Genomic DNA, 21,133 nt, shown 5'->3' with positions numbered 1-21,133 from the left:
CATTTAACATGCAGTGAAGAAATCAACAGCTAAAGCCTCTACCCTATTTAAAACCTATTATCCTATTTGGCTCCTAACACTGATCTTGGAGTGCCTTTACCCTGCATGCTATGTTGGTTTCCCTACTCCAACATACATACAGCTACTCAGATATAAGCCTTTACTGAGCAGGGAAGGGTTTCTCCAGGACCAAGACTGGCAGTCATTATAGAATTTCCCACAGCTCAGTCCAAAACCAGAGACTGCAACAGTCCCACCACAGCCGATACAAAAATAGCCCCAACACAAATCACTTTTTCCTTAGTATAGTAGTCTGGTAAATAGCCTGCTAATTACCCACTGGGAGATTTTATTTACTGTCTGACCTTCCTTTGTTCTTTGGCCAAAACACTCTAAGTATCTTGTATTTCATTGCATTGTGTGTCCTGTACCTGGAGATCAGATACACAGCCACACATGCTTTTTCAATTCCTTTGATAAACTGTCTGATTTAACTCTGCCTTTGCTAGAGGACTGCTGGTAGTAATAGAACCCCTGCTATCTTTTCAAAGTTGCTGGAAAATACTGTCTGTTTCTCTCTCTGTGTGTCTGAGCTGTCACGGTCACAGCAGGTGGAGCAGGTGGTGCACCTGAGCCCTTTAGTTTCTTTCAGTTTTTCTGCAAGCTCTGGCATCTCTGTGTTCGTGGCACAGCAGTGAATACTTATTAGAACACATCTGGTAGTTAACAGGGTTGAAAGCTTCTACTTCTCTGATTTAGTGAAATGAATACTAAAGAAATGCTTGTAACAAAACCCATATACAGGCAACATTTCCATAATGCATTATTTATTGAAACAAGTAATGTATATTAATTATTCAGTGAGGAACTGCAGACTTTGCACCTTCTCCTTTCCTAATGACACAGCTCCAGGACAGTGAAAATCACTATCTGTGATTAAAAAAGGATCAATTATGGATTTCCCAGGTTTGAATACCTCTTTAAGAGGAAAACCCTTTTAGTGACAGGCAGAATATTTTCACAGATTCTGTAAAGAACCATCAATAAAAGGTTTTACATGGATCAACGGATTCCCTAATCTTACTCCAAAAGTGCAGACTTATGTAATATACAGTACCGTGCAAAAGTCAGAAACTACCCTTCATTAATTTAATTTCTAGTAATTTCCTCAGAGATTTCTGAGGAGATTAGAAACAAGGTAATTCACTTGCTTAAGGAAGGAGAAAGTCAAAGCAGACAAAGAGTTTTCAAAACTGGATTTCAAAATAATAATTTAAAGATACAGAGAAAATGCGACTCTTAACAACCATGCAAGATCTGGCAGACCACCAAAACTGTCACCATCAGATTAACAGTGCTTTAAGCTTTCATCTTTGAGAGACAATGAAGCTCCACTCTTGATTCAGATCTGAAAAAATCCACAGGTGTTTCTGTCCATCCTTCCACTGTGAGAAGACAGCTCAACTCTGTGTGTCTGAAAGGATGTGGAGCTGTCAAGAAGCCCTTACTGAGAAAAATTCATAAACCAAACAAAGAAGTTGCTGGTGTTCTCAGAACAACAGACTGACCACCCCATAGTCCAGACTTCATCATCCGTGAATGTGTTTGGCATTACTTGTATTATGACAAGCAGAAAATGTAACCAACTTCTATGACTGAACTTTGGAGGTTAAAAAAAAATCCCTGCAGATTTCTTTGAAAAACTGAAACCAAGTCTTCAGAAAAGAATGGACACTGTAATAAAGGGCTAATGGTGGAAGGACTAAATCATGAAAAAACTGATCTTATTATTGTTGAAGCTGTGTAATTTTCTGTTGTTATTAAATATAGGTTTTGATGCTGAAAATTGAGCAACTGCCATTGGAGTGGAATGAAATAAATAAAGGGTGGCCTCTGACTTTTTCACAGTACTGTATGTTTATGTAAGTGTACTTGGATATAATACAATGGAAGGGCAGGAACAGGAGCTCATACCACATATTTTGTGTCCAAACATGAATTGTTGTTACCATTTGTTCTGATAGCATTAATGTTTTTAATGTTCTACATAAAAGCCTAAACATAAAGGGAGGAAAATGGTTTTAATGCTTGAATAGTAGAGCTGTACAATATGGACAAAAAAACAAGCGTTAAGATTGTATTGCTACATTTTGCAATTGCAATACACTGTTCAATATATTAAAACATAGAAACAAAATGTGACATGGCTGATGATTTCCCTGCATTGTGCATTTTTTTGACCAACATAATGTAGTTTTGTTGGATTACATAACTGTATTAATCAAAACACCCAGAGAAACACTCATCTGGACTTGTGATTGGTCAGGATGATAAAAGCACACAGTAAAAAAACATTGTGATTGATTAGATCTGCTTCTACAATATGAGTATTGCTAAGGCCAATACTGCAATAACAATTAAAAAGCAATATATTGTCTCCACACATTCATAACACAGGAACCCTTTTTACAATTAAGAGTTTGAGTGTGTGCTTCATGGTAAATGTGTTAGATATTAAAGGGTACCAGAGTCATAATGAGGACACTAGTTAAGCCCCTTCTGCTGTGGGATTGATAGGAGATCCTTCACATGTGCTCACTGTTTCTTTTTTTTTTACTACACAGTGACTTGTTGTGGCAACTGAAGTCTATATTCACTGCTAAGCTGCAGACATTTCATTGCTTGTCATTGCTCTCTAAAAATGACTCAACCCCAGCATGTTCACGTCATACGGCGCACTCCCCTGCCTCACTGCTCTAATCTCATTATTTGTGCAACATCATGGACTTAATTGTTGCGTAAAACATACACATAATTTTTTTAAACTGTAAACCCAGTACCATGAATTAAACCAAACTGTGAGCTGGGTTTATTGTTACACCCCTAATAAATTCTATTTGATTCCATTTTCTTTTATTTATTTGCTAAATTTGGAGAGGAAATATTTACATAGGGACGATGGACCTTTGGCCTAAAGTGCTAATAGATTATCTGAGCTATTCGATAGTATGTCATGATACTGAGGTCGATGACATCAGTTTAAGCCATGGAATCCAAAGCCACAGCAGGGTCAACTGAAAAACATTGGTACAAGATCAATACTGTGGCGTGTTCAAGAAATAGGGTTGACATGTTTATTCTGGGTTATTTGTTCTGCAGCATTTATTAGCTGGGTTATTCTGAAAATGACTATTGTGAAGGCGGGGCCAGCCGCTGAGCTGTGTTTATGTGTAGTTCAGGAAGTAGTGGGAGTCAAGAGCTGGAAGTGTGAGAGAGCAGATGTGCTAATGCTAGAGTGAGTTGTTAGCCAAAAGCTTTGCTTATGTACGGCGTGGCTGTGGCCAAATACGGCCCTTTAATAAAGCACAACGACTTGTGCATAAACTTTAATAGTGGTAAAGGCTACAATATATATCTATGGTGGGTGACTGTCACGGCATAGATGGTGACCTAATATCCTAGAGAAGCAGGGTTTGATCCTAACAGGTAAACAATGACATGCTTAAAAATAACTGGTCATGCAAAAGACCCTTTTCCCAAGAAACCGAAGTCCATAAACGCTGGGTAAAACAAGTTCCGCTGTTGCCTTATGGGCAGTTATTAACCTCAGAAATAAAGATCTCAAGAAAACAACATTCATTTTGTGATATAAATAAATCAAGATCTTGAGAAAACTAATGAAAATAACTCACAGAATAACAGAGTAAAAAACAATCTATGGCTCCTTAAGACTTTCATACTCCTAAGTTCAAACAGTCCATATATAGAAATTCAGGCTGTTTTGAATTCACTGTTTTTGTGATGTCACGTAAACCAGCATATTCACATATATCCACCTGTTCATCCTACAGCAGTTTATCCTCACCGATTAACGCTAAAGTTGCAAGGAGTGTTTTAGGCTGGACTGCTTTTTGATTGAGATGCTACATGAGGCAGCCAATCAGAACAGAGCTCATTTACATATATTATTTGTAAAGGCACAGTAACAAAAGCAACCTGTTTGAATCTTAGGGTTAAAGAAAGGTTGGAAAATGGCCGTGTAAAAATGAGTTGGGAACTTTAGTTCATGGAAACCCACACAGATGCGATAAGTGAAAACATCAGGGTAAAAAATAAAGTACACCAAAAAATTTAAAATATGGGCCCTTTAGTATTTAAAAATTGTTTTATTTTGGCTAAGAAATGACTGTAATGACTGTATACTTTATTGATTATTATTATAATGTATAATAACCAATAACATTTCAAAATCACCACCTTCAGATGCATCATTTTTACACTCATATAATACACTTATATAATATCTTGTAAAAAAAAAATTGTAGTAAACTCTTCAATGGTTCTTCAACGGTTCTTTCATAAAGGCAATGGTTCTTTATTGAACCATGAACACTCAAAGAACCATTTGAATGCATTAATGAATCTTTGCATGGTCAGTCGCCCTTCTCTGTTATGGAAAACAGGTTATATATGGTTCTTTAAGAAACCTTTTTATGTTTCTAGAACACAAGAACCCTTTCTACAAAAGAGTAACCCTTTTTTAATGTTTCTATTTAGCACCAAAAAGAGTTCCACTATAGTTACGTCAAAGAATCCTTTTTCAGTGCTACATAGAACGCTTTTTGCTAAGAGTGTTAGTCTTCAATAAAATATTCTCCTCATGCTCACAGGGACTGTGTTTAAAACACAGCGTTCTGTACGTTGCATATGTAGGCCATGTGCCTCCCGCATGTGTTATCTGTCATCTTCAGGTTTGCTGAGGCAGCAAGTCGGGTGAACTCTCCTTTAGTACTTTAGCAGGTGGTCATTTCCACAAAAATGCTGTTAAAACTAATCTTGTACATTCTTGCTTTGATCAGAAATCCCTATTCATAGCTTTATGTGTTCTAGTTGTATATAACAGGTATTTTCTGACTAGGATTACTAAGGCAGAGCCGCTTTTTAAAGTCATTGTGCCTCAAAAGAAACGCTGGAGCTTCTCTGCAGTGCCCTACATGGCAGAGATTGCATTAGATAGCAACTGAATTAGCTTCTTTGAACTGCTCAAAATGAAGGATTATGAGCTGAAAAGATGAGGTAATTACCTTGGACTCTGCAAAAAGATGAGCACTGGGGGAGGGGTTGGTTTTTTCTCAGCAGGGTTTCATTAGAAAAGATGTCAGCAGAGATCTCCTACTGAAATAAATAGATGTGTCAGTGGCAGTGGGTGGAAGTAGAGACCCCCACTTTGAAGACCATTCATAACCCAACATTCATGCCTGACATATTCAGGTTAAACTCATGCTCTCTTTGGGACATAAAATGACTTTCCTTATGCATGTTTTTCGACCTTTATGCATGTTTTTGTATTCGGTTCTTTATTTTGATCTGGAACAGACCCACCATGCTTGGAAGTTTTTTTGTCATGCTGTGTTCAGACTGAGTGGGCGATGTTTTATTATTTGCACTGAACTATCAGTTGGATGTGTGAAAGCACTCCATCCTCGATGGAAAAGGCTGTCACATGGACAAAATCTGGTTTTAATGGACAAAAATATTTTCTCTGTTCTATTAAAAGAAAATCATGTTCCACTCTATTCAGATCTGAAAAATCCACTGGTGTTTCTGTTCCTCCTTGCAGTCCAACCTCAACATAACTCAATGTGTTTGGGATTACTCAGATTGTGAGAAGCAGAAAATGCAACCAACTTCACTTAATAATGAAAAAATAGTCATTACATACATTTGATACTGTGTAACATCTGAAAATACAGTGTACATATTCAAAACCCTGTATGGAGAGCTTTGTTTTTAAAGCCTCTGAACATGCAGGGTGCTGGTTGTGAGATGCACATTTTTACAGTCATATCTGATGTAAAATTGACATGAACCCCTTAAAATCACAGGCTTATTACATACTAAGGCTTATTATTCAGTAAGTAAAGGGACTTCAATGCAGACTGGTTGAGCTATTCTTAGATTATATAAGTGTGTAATGAAACTTCGGGCAAGCTGGTGGACCCTGGCCATTTAAGGGGTTAACATCTAAAGTCAAATGAAAAAGAATTGCTCAGATTGGAGCTGTAATCACCTATAAACTCTTTTGCATTTGGCATTCACCCTGGCAGTTTGAAAGTGTTCCTGTAGTTTTGTTTGTTTCCGTGTTTCAAAGTTGATTGAATGCCCACCTGTCAATCTGATGTGCTGGATTGTCATGTTGGCTTCCCCACAGAATGTGACAAGCTGAGGAAAGATGGCTTCCGTAGCTCTCAGTACTACTCCCAAGGCCCGACGTTCTCCTCACCCATCTTATCCAGTGGGCCTCTGGACCAGGATGAGACAGAGAAGAAGAAAAAGGTAAACTTTACATGTACTTTTCCAGCCTGTCTCACATCTCCCCTGCCGACACATTATATACATTATAACTCAGTCAACAGTTTAATCATCAGTTTACAGTCCAACCACAGAAATGAACAGAATATCTGTTTTTAGTCTATGCTACATTTTGAAAAGGCAGCAATCATTTTTAGGACAACACTTATAGAACATTTACCAATGAAATAATAAAAAAAACATCTTTAAAAGAAACACTATCAATGCTTGTTTATTAACTATTTTGATATCAGTCCAGAGTGTGCAGCAGACATGCTCATTAGACAGACTTTAAAGAGGAACTCAAAAAAACAGCTCTTTACAAACACTGAAGTTCTTGCTACAGCCTGAGTAGACTGATAAATCAGTGTAATGAGCCAGTCATTAATCTCAACACTGCTAAACTATTTTGAGGGTTGACTGAAGTGAACAGTCTCCTCAGTAGTGGAGTAGCTTAGCATGGGTGTTGTATTGGGCTCGTATTGTGGCAACATGTTACATACAGTCATATGCAAAAATTTGGGCACCCATGGTCAAATTCCACATTGTGTTGATTTACTAAGTGAAAATAAATAAACTTCTACAGGGAACACATTTCTGCACATTTTAATGCACAGTTAAAGTTATAGCACATCTTATATTTGATTGTTTTTTTTCCAGTATGTCAGACTCTTCAAATAAATAGGAATTCTAGAAAGCTTGTTCCCTGTAGAGGACGTGTTAATTTTTTTTTCACTTAGAAACCACAAAGAAAGCACAAGGTATACAAACCTTTTCATACAACTGTACATGTCATTAACTGAGAATTAATTCATTAATATTCATGTAATAATTAATAGTCAAATTTGCAAGATTTTGCAACTTTATATGTTTTAAATGGAAAATATGTAAACATTGGTATATGGAATTATTTATAGACAATTTTTATTTGACAATATTATGTATATGCATTGTCAAAATTAAAAAAGCAGGTTTTAAGTACTGTCCAATTTTTGATGAATATACTAGATTAAAAGGGACATTTTTTAAAGCCATTATGGTTTATTATGATCATTTATTACACCGCGACCCAGAAGGATAAGCGGTTTAGATGACGGATGGATGGATGATCATTTATTAAAAAACTGTTAGGAGCTAACATGACCACCATGGCATGTAACAGTTATCAATATATTTAAATCAAGTTATTTAACAACAGGCTTAATCATGTATGTGTATGGATACCAACTTTAGACTACCAGTGGTAGCAAAAAGGAAAGTCAGTAGAGAGAGGACAGAATGAAAGGTGACAACTCACAATATACAAAAGATGTGACTGTATAGTTTTTATGTTTGTCCCCTGGTGCATTTACCAATAAGTGTCCCAGTTTTTTGTACTTTGTCTAAACGTAAATACAAATATGTTATATGTGAAACCATGATGTAAAGCAGTGGTCACCAGCCCTCCTCTGGAGATCTACCAACCTGCAGGTTTCACCTCCAACCCAATCTAACACACCTCATTCAGCTTATCTAGGGCTACTGAAGGCAATAATCAGATGGACCAGGTGGGGTTGATTAAGGTTTGAGCTAAAGTCTGCAGAAAGGTAGATCTCCAGGAGCGAGGTGTGACTGCTGGTGTGAAATGTTGTCTTACACTGCCCTCTAGTGGAGCTTTGGTATTAGAACACACTGGCAGTATGACTTTGTATGACACTTTGTTTGTAAACAATAACTGATATGTTTGGCATTATGTATTCTCCATTAGTGAGGTATTCTATGTTTATACATATATGTTTCTTTTAAATTATTTATATCCTTCACATTTGTTTTCTCCCTCTCATCAAAGCGGTCTGGTGTACTAGACTGCTTGTCAGAATCCTGCTTCTCTCTCTGCTGTCATTTGAAACCTTGGAGAAAAAAGGTACAGCTGGTTATGCTGGCAGTAGGCTGTGGTAGCATTGTGTTCCTCTTTGAGAAAGAATGGCTCCTCATTCTTACAAGCCTTTCTAGCTGCTTTATGCAGTAGCCTAGCCAGTGTTTGTGCCTTCCCAAAAAACTCGATTTAAATCATTATATTTGTTAAACAGCATTTTCCATCAGTTCCCTTGTGTTTAAAAGTCCAAATAATAGCATATTTTGTTGCTGTATATTATGCTATTAACTTTTGGTACTACCTGTAGACTTTTTTCTGTTATATTTCATTATATTCAAACAAGTTTGGAGACTCAGTGTGGTGGTAAGCAGCCTCGGTAACACTAAGCTCAAATTTGCATGAATAATTTACAGGCCTATGCCAGAACATTCTGAGCTCGGAAATATTTCATTCACAATTTAGTGCCTGGAGGAAACAGAGTTCAAGAGGAGTGCAGAGTTCAGTTCCTCCTTCTTTTTAGCTTCTCAACTGACAAAACTGGGGAAATGACCAAGTATGACGCAATTCCCTTCCCTGGAAACAGGCTCAATCCCATACTCTTCAAGTCTGAGTGCATGTGTTGTGTTCAGTCATCAGAGTCGTCAGCTGAAGAGGAGAAACTTGTGTACTCCATGGGCCCCCGAAACTCCTCTGCTAGATAACATCTGTGACATAAATACGCAGAGCAGCTGGAGCAAGAGTCTTCCATTACCGACACCAGAGGAGAAGATGAGGCAGCAGGCCCAGTCTGTGGCCACCGACATTGTTCCCATCGACATCACAGGTACAATTTTTCAGCATAATGTTCTTGAGGTGTTCTCTGAAAAATAGCATCTTTTCTCAGTTGTTTAACTGTCATGATATTGCATTGAAAAAGAAATCTTTTGGTGTATAAGATGTTGGGAGCATCAAAAATAGGGATGGGTGTGCTTTCCCCCTTTGTGCTTTGCACATGTAATAAAATAAGGATGGGCGAAATGGTTAAAATATAACAATACTTGATACACATCACAATATTTAGTTTGTCTGAGGTAAGTTGGAACAGACAAACCAGAACCAGTAGTGCCACATTTAAACATGCTAATAAAAGTACTATATGAGTACAGTACAGTTAAATTATGCTCTCTTTGTAATAAAACATGCAGTTGGTGAGCATTCTTAAAGTATTGACAGTGTCCTCAGTATGCTCAGAAGAGCATACAGTGACATAATTTGACGTAGTTTATCATCATATTGTCCACCCCAATTAAAAATCTTTTTAATAGTTGAACTTTCTTTCCAAAATGCTGTATATCTATTTATAACAATTTTAGATATAATCACTTTTTGAAAACAATGAATGCTGATGTTAACGGAAAACACATTTTTATTTCTCTATTAAAGGGGATATTAATCATAATATAGCATTGATATTTCTTGAAAAATATGTATATCATGAAAAAAAGAAAAGTGGTCTTGAAGTTTTAGAACAAAACCCTTTAATTACAGATACTATGTTGATTTTTTTTATGTAAATTAAATCATCACCGTTTCCTATTCAAAAGATTTTTGGTGTACATAAGCAGTTTTGCCTTGTCTTGAAATCTCATAACAGGTGAGAGCTTTGACCGACAGGCAAGCTTTCGACGCACCTTAAGCAACACTGACACAGTAATACGGAGGTCAAAGAAGGTAAAACGAAGGAAGACTATAACAGGGGTTCCAGACAACGTCCAAAGGGAATTAGGTATGGCTATGTGGCACTATATCCAATTCTTCCAGTGATTCTTCTTCAGTTTCAGTGAAGTGGGCTCTGCTCCCACTGTAGAACTTTTCTCATTTCTGATATTGTAACAGCTTAGAAACAGTTGGAGCCAGACCTCAAAAGCATTTATGCAGTAGTCTAATGACATTTATTCACATAAGTAGCTTCTCGGTGTCAAGCCTTATTCTTAATAAAAACAAAATATAATTCATTAAAAACTTGTGGTTCCTGAACATTTGCCCAGTAATTATTAAACATATCTATTCCCTTCTTATTCATATCGTCATTTATCATTTCTCCCACCAAAAAAGAGACACTCTGGCCTAAAACTAGAATATAATGTTATTATGCAGTTTTCTGTAGTGCAGCATTGTATCCCTCAGCCCCACTGCTTTGAGAGAATTCACATTTTTGAGAGAAAACATGTGTTCATGCTTTTGTTCATCAGTGCTCTCTCACTACAATACCCAGCAATCGTTGCTAATCCAATTCTGACTGTAGCCCAGAGACTGATCTATAGACTAATAAATTTAAGCTTGCATTAATGTAACTTTTACGTTGTTCGCTGTACAAAACATAGTGTCTATCTTTGATCAGTGCAAACTGAGCACCAGAGACAAATTTATTTCTGTTTTCAACCACTGAAAAAAACAAAACTGTGGTAAGGCATTTAGAAAACTATGGTAGCCTTTAGCTTGTTGTCCTCTTCATCTGAAGTCAAGTAATCCATTCTCTGCGTTGTACTGATAATTTGAAAACAGTTAGCACATTTTTAGATGTAATAAGATATGCAGTTTACTAGCAGTAACATTGGCTTATCTTTTGTGTTCACCAGCTAGCAAAAAATGGCCCAACCCCAAAAATCTACCCCCAAAGCATTTGGAGTTTTCCAAAAGTTCCTTCTTCAAGATACATTAGACTACTGTCAGCATGTTAGCATGTTTACAACAGATGTTAGCATTTTTACAACGGATGACAATGTTCTAGAAGTGATGGTTCCATTCTTTGGCTGGAGTGTCCTTTAAATATCATTCAGTCTATGCTTTTTGTTCCAATGGTTATTTAAGTTATTGTAGTACAGCTACATGTAAGTATGACTTATTAGTCCCAATCTGCTGAAATGTAAAAGTACAGCTGAATAAAAATAGACACAGAGGAATAAGGATTGCATGATCAGAGTATAATTTTACATTTTTTTTCATCTCTCTCAATTTTTCTACAGCAGGACAAAATGACATCAGAACTCACTCAGTGTACATGCCCGGCCAGTACTCCACCCTTAGCCCTGCAGGAAGTGTCAGCTCCACCCTGAAACACTCAGACACCCGTGATTCTGGCTGCCAGACAGAGGAAGTAAAGATTGTACCCCCATCCATGCGAAGGATCCGTGCACAGCGGGGGTGTGGCATCGCTGCTCAAATGGCCAACATCTCCCTCTCCTCTTCAGGCAGCATCTCCAACATGAGTGACTGCAATAGTGCCATCTTTAGTCCTCAGCGTAACGGCAGTGACCAAGGCTTTCACAGTCTGCCTCGTCAAGGTGCTCGAATCTCCTATCAACAGCATGAACCCAAGTACACCAGTTCCCCCTACAAGATGGTGAATGGCTCCACAAGCTCCTTGCCCTACCAGGTTAACATACAGCTTGCTAGCCCATCCTCACAGCACATGGTAGTTGATTCCAGAAAAAGTTCATTGATCAGTCCCAAATCTGATGAATTCCAAGGTTTCCAGAATGGACAGCATAATACAACACCAGGCTACATGACTTCCAGCCACAATAACAGCCCAGCCCCCTTCACTCCCAATGGTGCTTTGCAGAACTTGAGTGACTACAGTTCTATCTACTCAAAGCAAAGCTTTGACAGAGAAGAGACATTGCATTCTGTGCCATCTGGTCCTTCACACCTGCCCTTTAGCACTGCTGGTACCTCTATTTCTGCTGGATCCTCTCGCTGCCATTCTCCAGCCTCCCTCCACACAGCCAGCCACACAGAGACTGAGTCCCAGTGTAGCACCCTTAACGGAAGGAACTGCAACAGTCCCAGTGGTGTCCGCAGAAACTCTGACTTCTCAGAGAGCAGCACTCAAAGCTGCAGCACTCTGACCATTGACCAATGGACATATGAAACAGCTCCAAAGGGTCAGCATACCTCAAGCTGTTCCTCTCCTATCAGTCATGTCTATAACAGTCTGGAACGTTCTCCAACCAAGACAGACTCCAGCTCTTTGTTTTCTGTTGACACTGAGGGGTATTACACCTCTATGCATTTGGACTCAGGTCTTAAATCACACAGCCATGGTTGCATCAACAAAGCAGGTAACGCGAGACACAACCTATATGAATGCAGGGAGCACCACAGTCAGGGTGACCGTGCAAGCCTACACAGCAACCAGTCTCTGACCCGTAGCATTTCCCTGAGGAAAGCTAAAAAGCCCCCGCTCCCTCCTAAACGAACTGACTCCTTGCGGCGCAAGCCACAACGAAAACCACACCACAGTGAGACAGTTCTTAATGAGCAACTGATCACTACTCTTCAGGAGTCCCTGAAAGGCAACAGTGCATCGTTCTCAGGCCGAATGCCCTGCAGTGGATATGAGGACCCCTGGGTTCTGCGTCCTAGGAGCCAGAGCACGGTGAGTGCAGCAAGTAGTGGGATGTCAGCACCAGCTGCTGTGTGTCCAATCACACCCACACACAGTGACAGCAGCAGCAGCCAGCGCTCAGAATATGCTGAATCATGGGACTTTTACATAGACTTCCCTCGGTCACGATCTGAGCAAGGTCCTTCCTCTCCAAATGCAAGATCTGCAAGTGCTGGGGAGAATGCAGTCTTTACCAATGTATCTGCTGACTGCAGTAGTACCAGGGTAAAGTTAAATTTAGCTACATCACCAGACAAGGTCCACCATCTGACCTCACCATCTAGTGGATATTCAAGTCAGTCAATTACTCCAACTGCAGGAACCCCAGTAACATCTCTTCTGAGAGCCAAGTCTCCAGCAGGAAGGCCTAAACCAAAAGTCCCAGAGAGAAAGTCCTCCCTGCGTTCCTCAGTTTCCTCTTCAACTACATCCCTGTCCTCAAACACATCGGATTCCTTCAAGAGTCTTCCAACACCTCCTCCCCTACCTACAACCTTTCCTGGTTTTGTCATTCCTCAGACTGCTCTATCTGTTTCAACTAGCCCTATGTCCAGCTCTGACATAGGATCCAAGATATCCCCAACCCCAACACCACCACCTCCTTCTCCTCTGGCTATAAACTCCATCCCCGAGAAAAAGCAAAGCTCTCCCATGCTGTCACCTACCACAACAGAGGAATGTAATGCATCCATCAACATTTTCCCTGGCTTTCCCCCTCCTCCCTCTGCAATCTCAGATTTTCTGTTGCTGAGGGAAAATATAGTGGAGCCTCTACCATCACCACCAACACCACCTCCACTTCCACCTCCTCCACCACCTCCTCCACTTACACTCACATTACCATCTCATGTTCATACTCCACCTCCTCCACCACCATTACCTGGGATGGGCCTTCATGCAGGAACCATTTTAAAAAGAACAAATTCTCTTGTAACTGTGGAGTCAGTGGAAAGGACAAAGGAACAAAGCTCTTCTCAACCTGAGGAACAAGAGAGACCTCAGAGACCACTAATCACTGCCCAAGCTCTGCAGTTGGTACAGCTCCGACCAGTAAAGCTCATGAAGTTGGAAAACATTTTCACAGATATTATTACAACTGTGTGTGCTTCAGCGGACCAAGAGCAGATCCCAGAGCCTCAAACAAGTTCAGATAAACTTGCTGAAGTAGAAACTCTTGAAAATACTATTATTCCTGATTCTCCCAGTCCATCAGAGAATGGAATGGACACATCAGAGTCTTCAGATGAGGATTTTACACATTACATGATGTCCTCTCAGCCACCCTCTGCTCTAATTGAACCTGTGAATGATGATGGAAAAGATTCTCAATCTGTAAGCACACCTCCTGCCTTCAAACCTCAACAACCTACAGCTTCTCCAGAGGCAATTCAAAGTACTCCCCAGAAGGAGAAGCCTCCTGTATCACCTAAGAAGCCCAGTCTTTTCTTAATTATACCACCAATCCCACAGCAACCTGTTTTGAATAGTCTTGAGTCCATTGAGGTTGCCAGCCCAGAGGTGTCTGCAGAGCCAGAAGCACTAAACAGTACTCCCCTGAGAGATTCACTTAACCTTCAAGAGATTCCATTACAACTGGATGTAGAAGTTGAGAGTGATTCTGGTAATTCTACTCCTTTGGGCCCAAGCAGGGTTTCGCTCAGCAGCGAGTTCTCCTCAGACAGTCTGAATGACCCTCAATTCACTGCCCTCATTTTCAACGAGCATGACCTTGGATTGAGTGATAATGACCTCGGGCTGAGTGATAAAGACCTTGGGCTAAGCGATGATAAGGGCATTTCAGATGATGGTTCAAGCACCAGCTCAGGATCAATCAGCTTTAAAGAGGATGAAAACGAAGAAAATGGTAAGATTCTCAAATGTGTTCATATACAATTCTACTGTGTTTGCATGCATCTCATCTTGACTCCCAGCACAATGAGTGAATGCACAGCAACGTCTCTTAAGCACCGTACAGAGTAGGGGCAACTGTCATTAAATTGATGTACTAATTTATGTTCTTGGCACAGGATGAAAAAAAACTTTAGGTTGTGCAAAATGCTACTGCTATAAATTTTAGCTTACAGCTATTGAGCTTGTGCTCATTTAAATTTGTTTCATTTCATGCATAATTATGTAATCCTCATAGCAGCTCATTACCATTGCTTCTGTAAGACATTTTAGTCATTAGTTCCTTTAAAACTACTGATGTTTTTGTTGTCTTGAGGGAGCACATAACCCAGCCAGCAGTATTCAGAGAGCTGTGGTTCATGCAAAAAAATGTGACATTATCTGTCATGAGCACTATTCGGACACGATTAAATTTGCATGGGTCTTAGGTTAATTTTGTCCTTTGCAGGTGTTACTCAGTGATTTTATATCCATCTGGATTGGCCATGTTGTTTTTCTCCCTCCTCCCCTGACAAATTTACAGGCCTAATTACCTACTGTCTTTCACAAACGTACCGTATTTAGTCTCCTAGCATTTGCATTCGTATAAAACACTTCCTGAATCACAAAACAATGGTTTCTTTGGAAGAGTCTTTCAACCATTAACTTGGTCTGGGCAGTAGAACCTTCATCCTCTCAACAATGTGAGAGCATTAGCAGCAAAGGAAACAAAATAAAGTCAAACAGAAAAGCTGATTAAAGGGCTGAGCTTTGTAGAAAATACAACCCACTAGATACTCACTTGTTCTGTGCTAATTTTATTGCTGTTTGGATGTGAGAGTTTTATCACTGAAGAGATGTGTAAAAATTTTAATGTAGATGTTTCCCTGATAAACTAATCCAATACAAATAGGGCTGCAGAATGCTCTTTAATGGCCTTTTTGATTAAATAAATTGTCATAAACCACATTTTTATTATGTTTTTGTTATGTGTTTACAAGGTGATGAGCTTTGTGTTAACAAGCCCCAGTGCACATAAACCTTCCTCTCCATCTCCTTAGCCTGAGTGGTTGTAGGTAGTAAATATTGGTTTGCAGTATCTCACGCCACCTGCTTCTCCCCGCAGTGAGAGATGACTCTGTGGAACCCTCTTCACCACCTCCCCCACAGTTGCTATTGGCTTTTCACATAGTGCCCTGCTGCAGGAATGACTGTTTACTTTAGAATTCATTTAATTTTATATGTTATCAGTAGCACTTTCTGGCTGTGGGTGGTAAGGATGGAATTGGGAAGAACCACAGAGCTTAATAGGTGCAGGCTTAAAATGTAATGTTCTTTGCTACTGTAAAGCTTGGCAAAGTGCAGATACTGCGAGGCAGCAGCAGTAGCAGCAGGGTGTGAATAATTAAAGGAGCTGAAAATGTATGTGGCGGAGCAGTTTTTAGACCACACTGCATCTCAATCAGCATCAGTCTCGGCTTTGGTGTGGGCATATTGGCTTTAAGTTGCTGTGAAAGGACAGTAATCAGGATGCCTGTGTCTTATTTATGTCCTAGGCGCTGTGTTTGACTCCAGCACAGATATCTCCTCTCCAACGTCCAGCACTAACGAAGAAGCTGTGGAGGAGATGGTGACGCCTGCTCGTCCACGTACTACAGAGGACCTCTTTGCAGCCATTCACAGGTATGCTGAGCCCTGCCATGTAGAAAATAAGATTATATATGTATATTAAAGATGTTTTAGGCTATACATTTCATGGATGTCAAATTATGTGGGATATAAATATGCATTGAACAGATTGTAGACATTTACCTTAGAACGTAATAAAATGTGATTATGAAAGGTCTATCAGTGTTTAGAAACTGAATGCTGAGTACTGATCTAAACTGTATAAATTAATGATTTCTTTATCTTTATTATGTCCTCCTATCATAATAGTCTTGACACCTTTATAATATATGATTTCAGTAATCATTTGTAGCATTATGAATGGCAGTTTATTTAATTGAATTGTTTATCATTACTCAAACATTTAACCCTCTAATGGCACAATGTTGCCTCAAGGTAACAAACCCATTTTCATCATTTTACAATGACATGGTTCACATATAATGACACTTTGAATAAACCAATAAAATGCATACTATATCCATATCTGTATTCATATCTATATCCATAAACCTCTTTCTGGCATGGTGCAGCTTTTGGAGGAAATACATTTCTCCACCAGCCAATTTCCCTCAGAAAAGCAAGTTTTCATTCTTTGTCATCCATCCAAAAATATGGTTCACATCTGCTGCTTTTTAACATTCCATATTTTATAAAAGATTTTAGTATTTTGAAAAATTGCTTAAATATGGATGTTGCCCAGAAGCAACACTGTGCAACATTGTGTGGTCGTACTGCATGTTTTATTAGTATCATCAGTAGTTTTGTTTAGAGAATGAAAGCCATTTCCGATTACTTGATAATTATTTCATTCTTTATAGATCTTAGCATGGTTTTATCTGTTATTTGCTGTTTTAAATGATTGCTGGAAGAAAAAAAACACTTCACAATGGTAAATTCGTTTTTTTTATATATCACTATCATTTCTGTCCATTGTCACACAATGTTGCCTCAAAGCAACATACTCTTAAAGGACCAAACGGACACACATTTTTAAAACCTTTTTGACTGTAATAATCAGGTCCATTTTATGCGAGAAAAGTGAAATATTTTTTAAACAGTGCTCTCATAATATGTGCAACAGAGGGTTAATTGTTAGCTAAAATTTCCTGCGGAAAAACAGAAGAGGGTCTCTCAGTGATACCAGTGTTAACATTAAGTAGAAACTTTTCGTACTTCCAGGGAACATGCCAAGTGAAAACCAGTTCTTAGTAACACTTATTCTCTCAGTTGTAAGTAGCTGCTGTAATTCTTCAGATATGTTACTTTTATCTGTCCCTTAATCTGTTTCCATAATGCTTGGTAAGATGCTTACAAATTCAGGAAAAGGGAACACTGATGACAACGCTTAATGTTACATTTAGTAATACTGCTGCTGTGGACATTCTTGTACTCAGTGTGATGACTTATTTTCTAAATTCACATGACCTTCTGGACCAGGAGCGTGAATATCCAATTACAGGTGTGGAGTGGACTGGCAAGTAACTGTGTCGTTGGCTGGTGGTGCCCCCCTGTAGCGTAGTTAGGCCTGTGGATTACACCTGTAAAAACCTGATAGTTTCCTGGACAGATTAAATACACTGTTTTGCCTTCTTTAATCTCCTTTGGATCCCAAAGCTGTGTTTCACTGTGCTTGTGGTGTAGTTTCCTGTTGGCTGAAACATGATTATTTATGGGCCCTAGATAAAAACAAGCCTGTATTGTGATATAGTATTTGCAGATCATATAAAGGCAATGAAAGAGCTTTGAGCAGCTCCTAAGCCACAGCCTTGGAACGCTTTGTGCAGTTTTATTCTTAGCTGTCAACATCAATGTGTGTAAATCAAAGTTTAATGCCTTGCATGAGCAGATATTAATATATTCCTTCAAGGCAGCCTCTGCTGGATGTTTCTCAAGGGAAAATGGGTAGATCTAAAGCTATTTCCAAACAGCATTGCATGCAAAGTGAAAGGCAAAGATTTTACAATAAAATATTAAAGGCTATGAATATGGTAATTTTTATTGCCTTTGGTGTAGACTGAAGGACAACTTTTTAAATTTGATCTGTTGGATGTCCTTCATACATGAATTATATATATATATATGTATTTGCAGCAGAACAAAACCTTGTATCTCCCAAAAGGTAACTTTACAGGACAAGGAAAAACATTCTTAACTTTTAATGGAAGTAAATGGAGAATTTTTTTTTTCCAAGTATTTTTGGACCATTTCAGTTGGTCCGGTCATCATGAAATTTTGACATAACTTAAAAGGAAACTGCCTTTTTCAAATTATGTCAAAAAATGAAAAATGAAGATATGAGGTTTTGTCCCGACAGCTTCGATGTACATTTCTGGTAAAAGTAACATAATGTCTTCACTGTCATTTCAGTTTTCTTTTTTCCAGTGGCCCTTACAAACACCACTTGCTTCCATTGTGTTCTATTTCAAAACAATACCAGAATATACAGACAACAAGTACTCAGTGCTGAGGGCTGATCTGCTAAGCTCTACTTGTTCATCACCTCACAGGTCGAAGAGGAAAGTTCTGGGCCGTGGCGATTCTGAAGAAGATCGCTCCCGTGGCTTCCTCTCCTCCCCTCCCGTCACCCCCACTGGCACCTGCCCCAGCCTGTCCTCCCTGCCCCGTCAGACCGGCTTCATCCAGCGCAGCCTGCGCCGCTCCACCACCAGCAATGACAGCTTCAAAGCCCTGCTCCTGAAGAAAGGAAGCCGCTCTGAGCACAGCTTTCGCATGTCTGCTGCCGAAATGCTAAAATGCACCGACCCCCGTCTCCAGAGACCCAATGCAGAGGCCTCACAACCTGACACCTCCTGCACTTCCCCAGGACGTAGCAGGAGGGCTTACGAGGAGTGGGCACGGGCTGAGGGTGCCTTGCCTCGCCTCTCCCCCAGCCTGACATCCTCCAAATATGGCCGTTCCAGTACGCCACCCTCTGCTGCCAGCAGCCGGTATAACAGTCGCAGTCGTATCCCCAGCGGGCCCATGACTGTGATTTGTGAGAAGGAAGGGGAACTGGCAGAGTCAACAGACTGCTGCCTCAGTGCAGAGATTCCCTTCCCCATGTCTCTGACCTCCAGTGGCACAGTGTGCGCTCAGGGCAGCACTTAGTCTAGAAATCTTCTCCTTCACCTGGAGAGTTTTCCACCCCGTTAACAACCAAAGAAAATGAATGGTTGTACGGCCGTTTGACTCCAGAGACCCTTGAGCTAAAGTCTTGCTCAGCGTACAAGCTTGTACTGGCCCAGGAGTGGCCCAAGAGAGATACAGGATAGGAGAAGGTGGATTCTACCACCGCATATATTTCATTCTTCTACGTAGGAAGTCTTTTATATTTCAAAAGAAGATGTGACATCTCGCAAAATGTAATATTTCCAGAGGATTACCCTTTTTCGTCTGTCATTTCTCTTTTTGCAGGATAGGAAATGCAGGATAAATGTAGGTTTCCTTTTGCTGTGAGTTATAGGAGGGATGGACTTAACTGAAATGTGAATGTGGGCTTGAGAGAGCTGGATTGTGCTGAGGTTTTTCTGCCTCTATGTCAATGGAAAGATCCTGACCCAACTTAGCACTTACTAACAACGACTGACTATACTACCCGCCAACACAAATCACGCGCTTTGAGAGGTGGGCTCAACGAAAAGAAAACGGTATGGTCGAGGACGGAGGATCAGTGTTGAAATGAGCTGAACTGTAATAGTGAAGTTGCTGAGGAATGTATGTGGAGACGATGATACAAGTGTGATGGACAAAAATGAAGATTTCTAGGAGGTATTTAGAGAGACTGACTTCATCCATGTAGTTTTGCACTACCTTTCTAATGCTAATGTCTGTTGTACTGTGTCCAACAATCTTAACTTTAGATTCCTCATTGTTACTCCTCTGACCAACAAGAGATTAAAATGTCTTTCAGTATGCAGTTTTCAATGCTTTAATTTGAAGTGTTTTTTTACCAAAGAAGGCAAATCATGATATCTTTGTTGAACCACCATAATCCCCTACTTTACTACTGTAAAAAGAATCCAGATATTAAAAACTAAATATCGTAGTCAGTGCATATTCAGTTTCTCTCCTTTACTTTTGTTAAAACAAACATAAACCTATATATATATACATTGTATCCCTATTACTGTCCCTTGGTGAGAATTTATACAAGTGTTGTTTCTTTGGAGGTACTGTATAGCCTTGTATAGCCTATATGACCTAGTACAAGAAGCACCTGAATGTTCTTGCTAAGTTACTGTACTTGCAGTAGTGTGGGAGTAGAGAAATGAAGATGCTTGGGGTGAAGACTGTGCTGACAATAAGACTATCTCTGCAATAAAAAAACATGCTGTTGATCACAAATCGAGTCATTTGCTGTGTGATTTACTTCTGAAATTTGGGCTTGTCCATGTAAAATCAGGCCTCCCAATAGACCATCTCAGATTTGTACTCTGGCCAAAATGAAAAGTTGAACCATGGCTACATCTGTTGTAAACGTCCCACTCTTACAGTGGTGTTGCAGTAGTCTCGAAATGAGAGATTGTCTGGTTTAAAGGCTAGGAAATCTACCTTTAAGATGCATCATCAGAAGGTGGATGTCCTAGTCTTTCCCTAATCATTGTCAGCCCCACGATGCTCAACAATTCCTGACAGTTAGCCACTGATACATAGGCTAATAAATACATTTTTGGGGGTGAGCTGTTTGTTTGTTGCTAGCTGGTTGAATTATTACTTTAACAGAAAGTTTGACAACCAATTGAAGTAAGTGCTATATCATTAATGCTATCTAGCACCACAGATGTTTTTATTAACCTCTGTGTCAGTGGCTAACAGTCAGGATTTGCTGAGCAGAATAGGGATTGACGATGATTGTGAGATGTATTTGTATAATGAATGCTGGGTACGGTAGTGAGAGAACACTGATGGACAAAACAATACAAAAGTCTGTCAAATGAAAA

The 21,133-nt window shown here is 39.5% G+C and overlaps 1 protein-coding gene across 1 annotated transcript in view; it reads left to right on the top strand.

Moving 5' to 3' along the window:
* The window catches only part of nhsl1a (NHS-like 1a), an 84,419-nt gene extending 63,882 nt beyond the window's left edge, over nucleotides 1-20,537 (top strand). The window contains 7 exon segments of the mRNA XM_036592873.1: nucleotides 6,212-6,336; nucleotides 8,836-8,900; nucleotides 8,902-9,029; nucleotides 9,840-9,971; nucleotides 11,212-14,499; nucleotides 16,079-16,205; nucleotides 18,701-20,537. Coding sequence (XP_036448766.1) covers nucleotides 6,212-6,336; nucleotides 8,836-8,900; nucleotides 8,902-9,029; nucleotides 9,840-9,971; nucleotides 11,212-14,499; nucleotides 16,079-16,205; nucleotides 18,701-19,301 — 4,466 coding nt within the window. The 3' untranslated portion in view covers nucleotides 19,302-20,537.
* The last annotated feature ends 596 nt before the right edge of the window (nucleotides 20,538-21,133 follow it).

This window comes from Colossoma macropomum, unplaced genomic scaffold (assembly GCF_904425465.1).
Source record: "Colossoma macropomum unplaced genomic scaffold, Colossoma_macropomum, whole genome shotgun sequence".
Lineage (NCBI taxonomy): Eukaryota > Metazoa > Chordata > Actinopteri > Characiformes > Serrasalmidae > Colossoma > Colossoma macropomum.
Note: the sequence above shows the minus strand (reverse complement) of the source record. Positions and strands in the feature narration are given on the sequence as shown.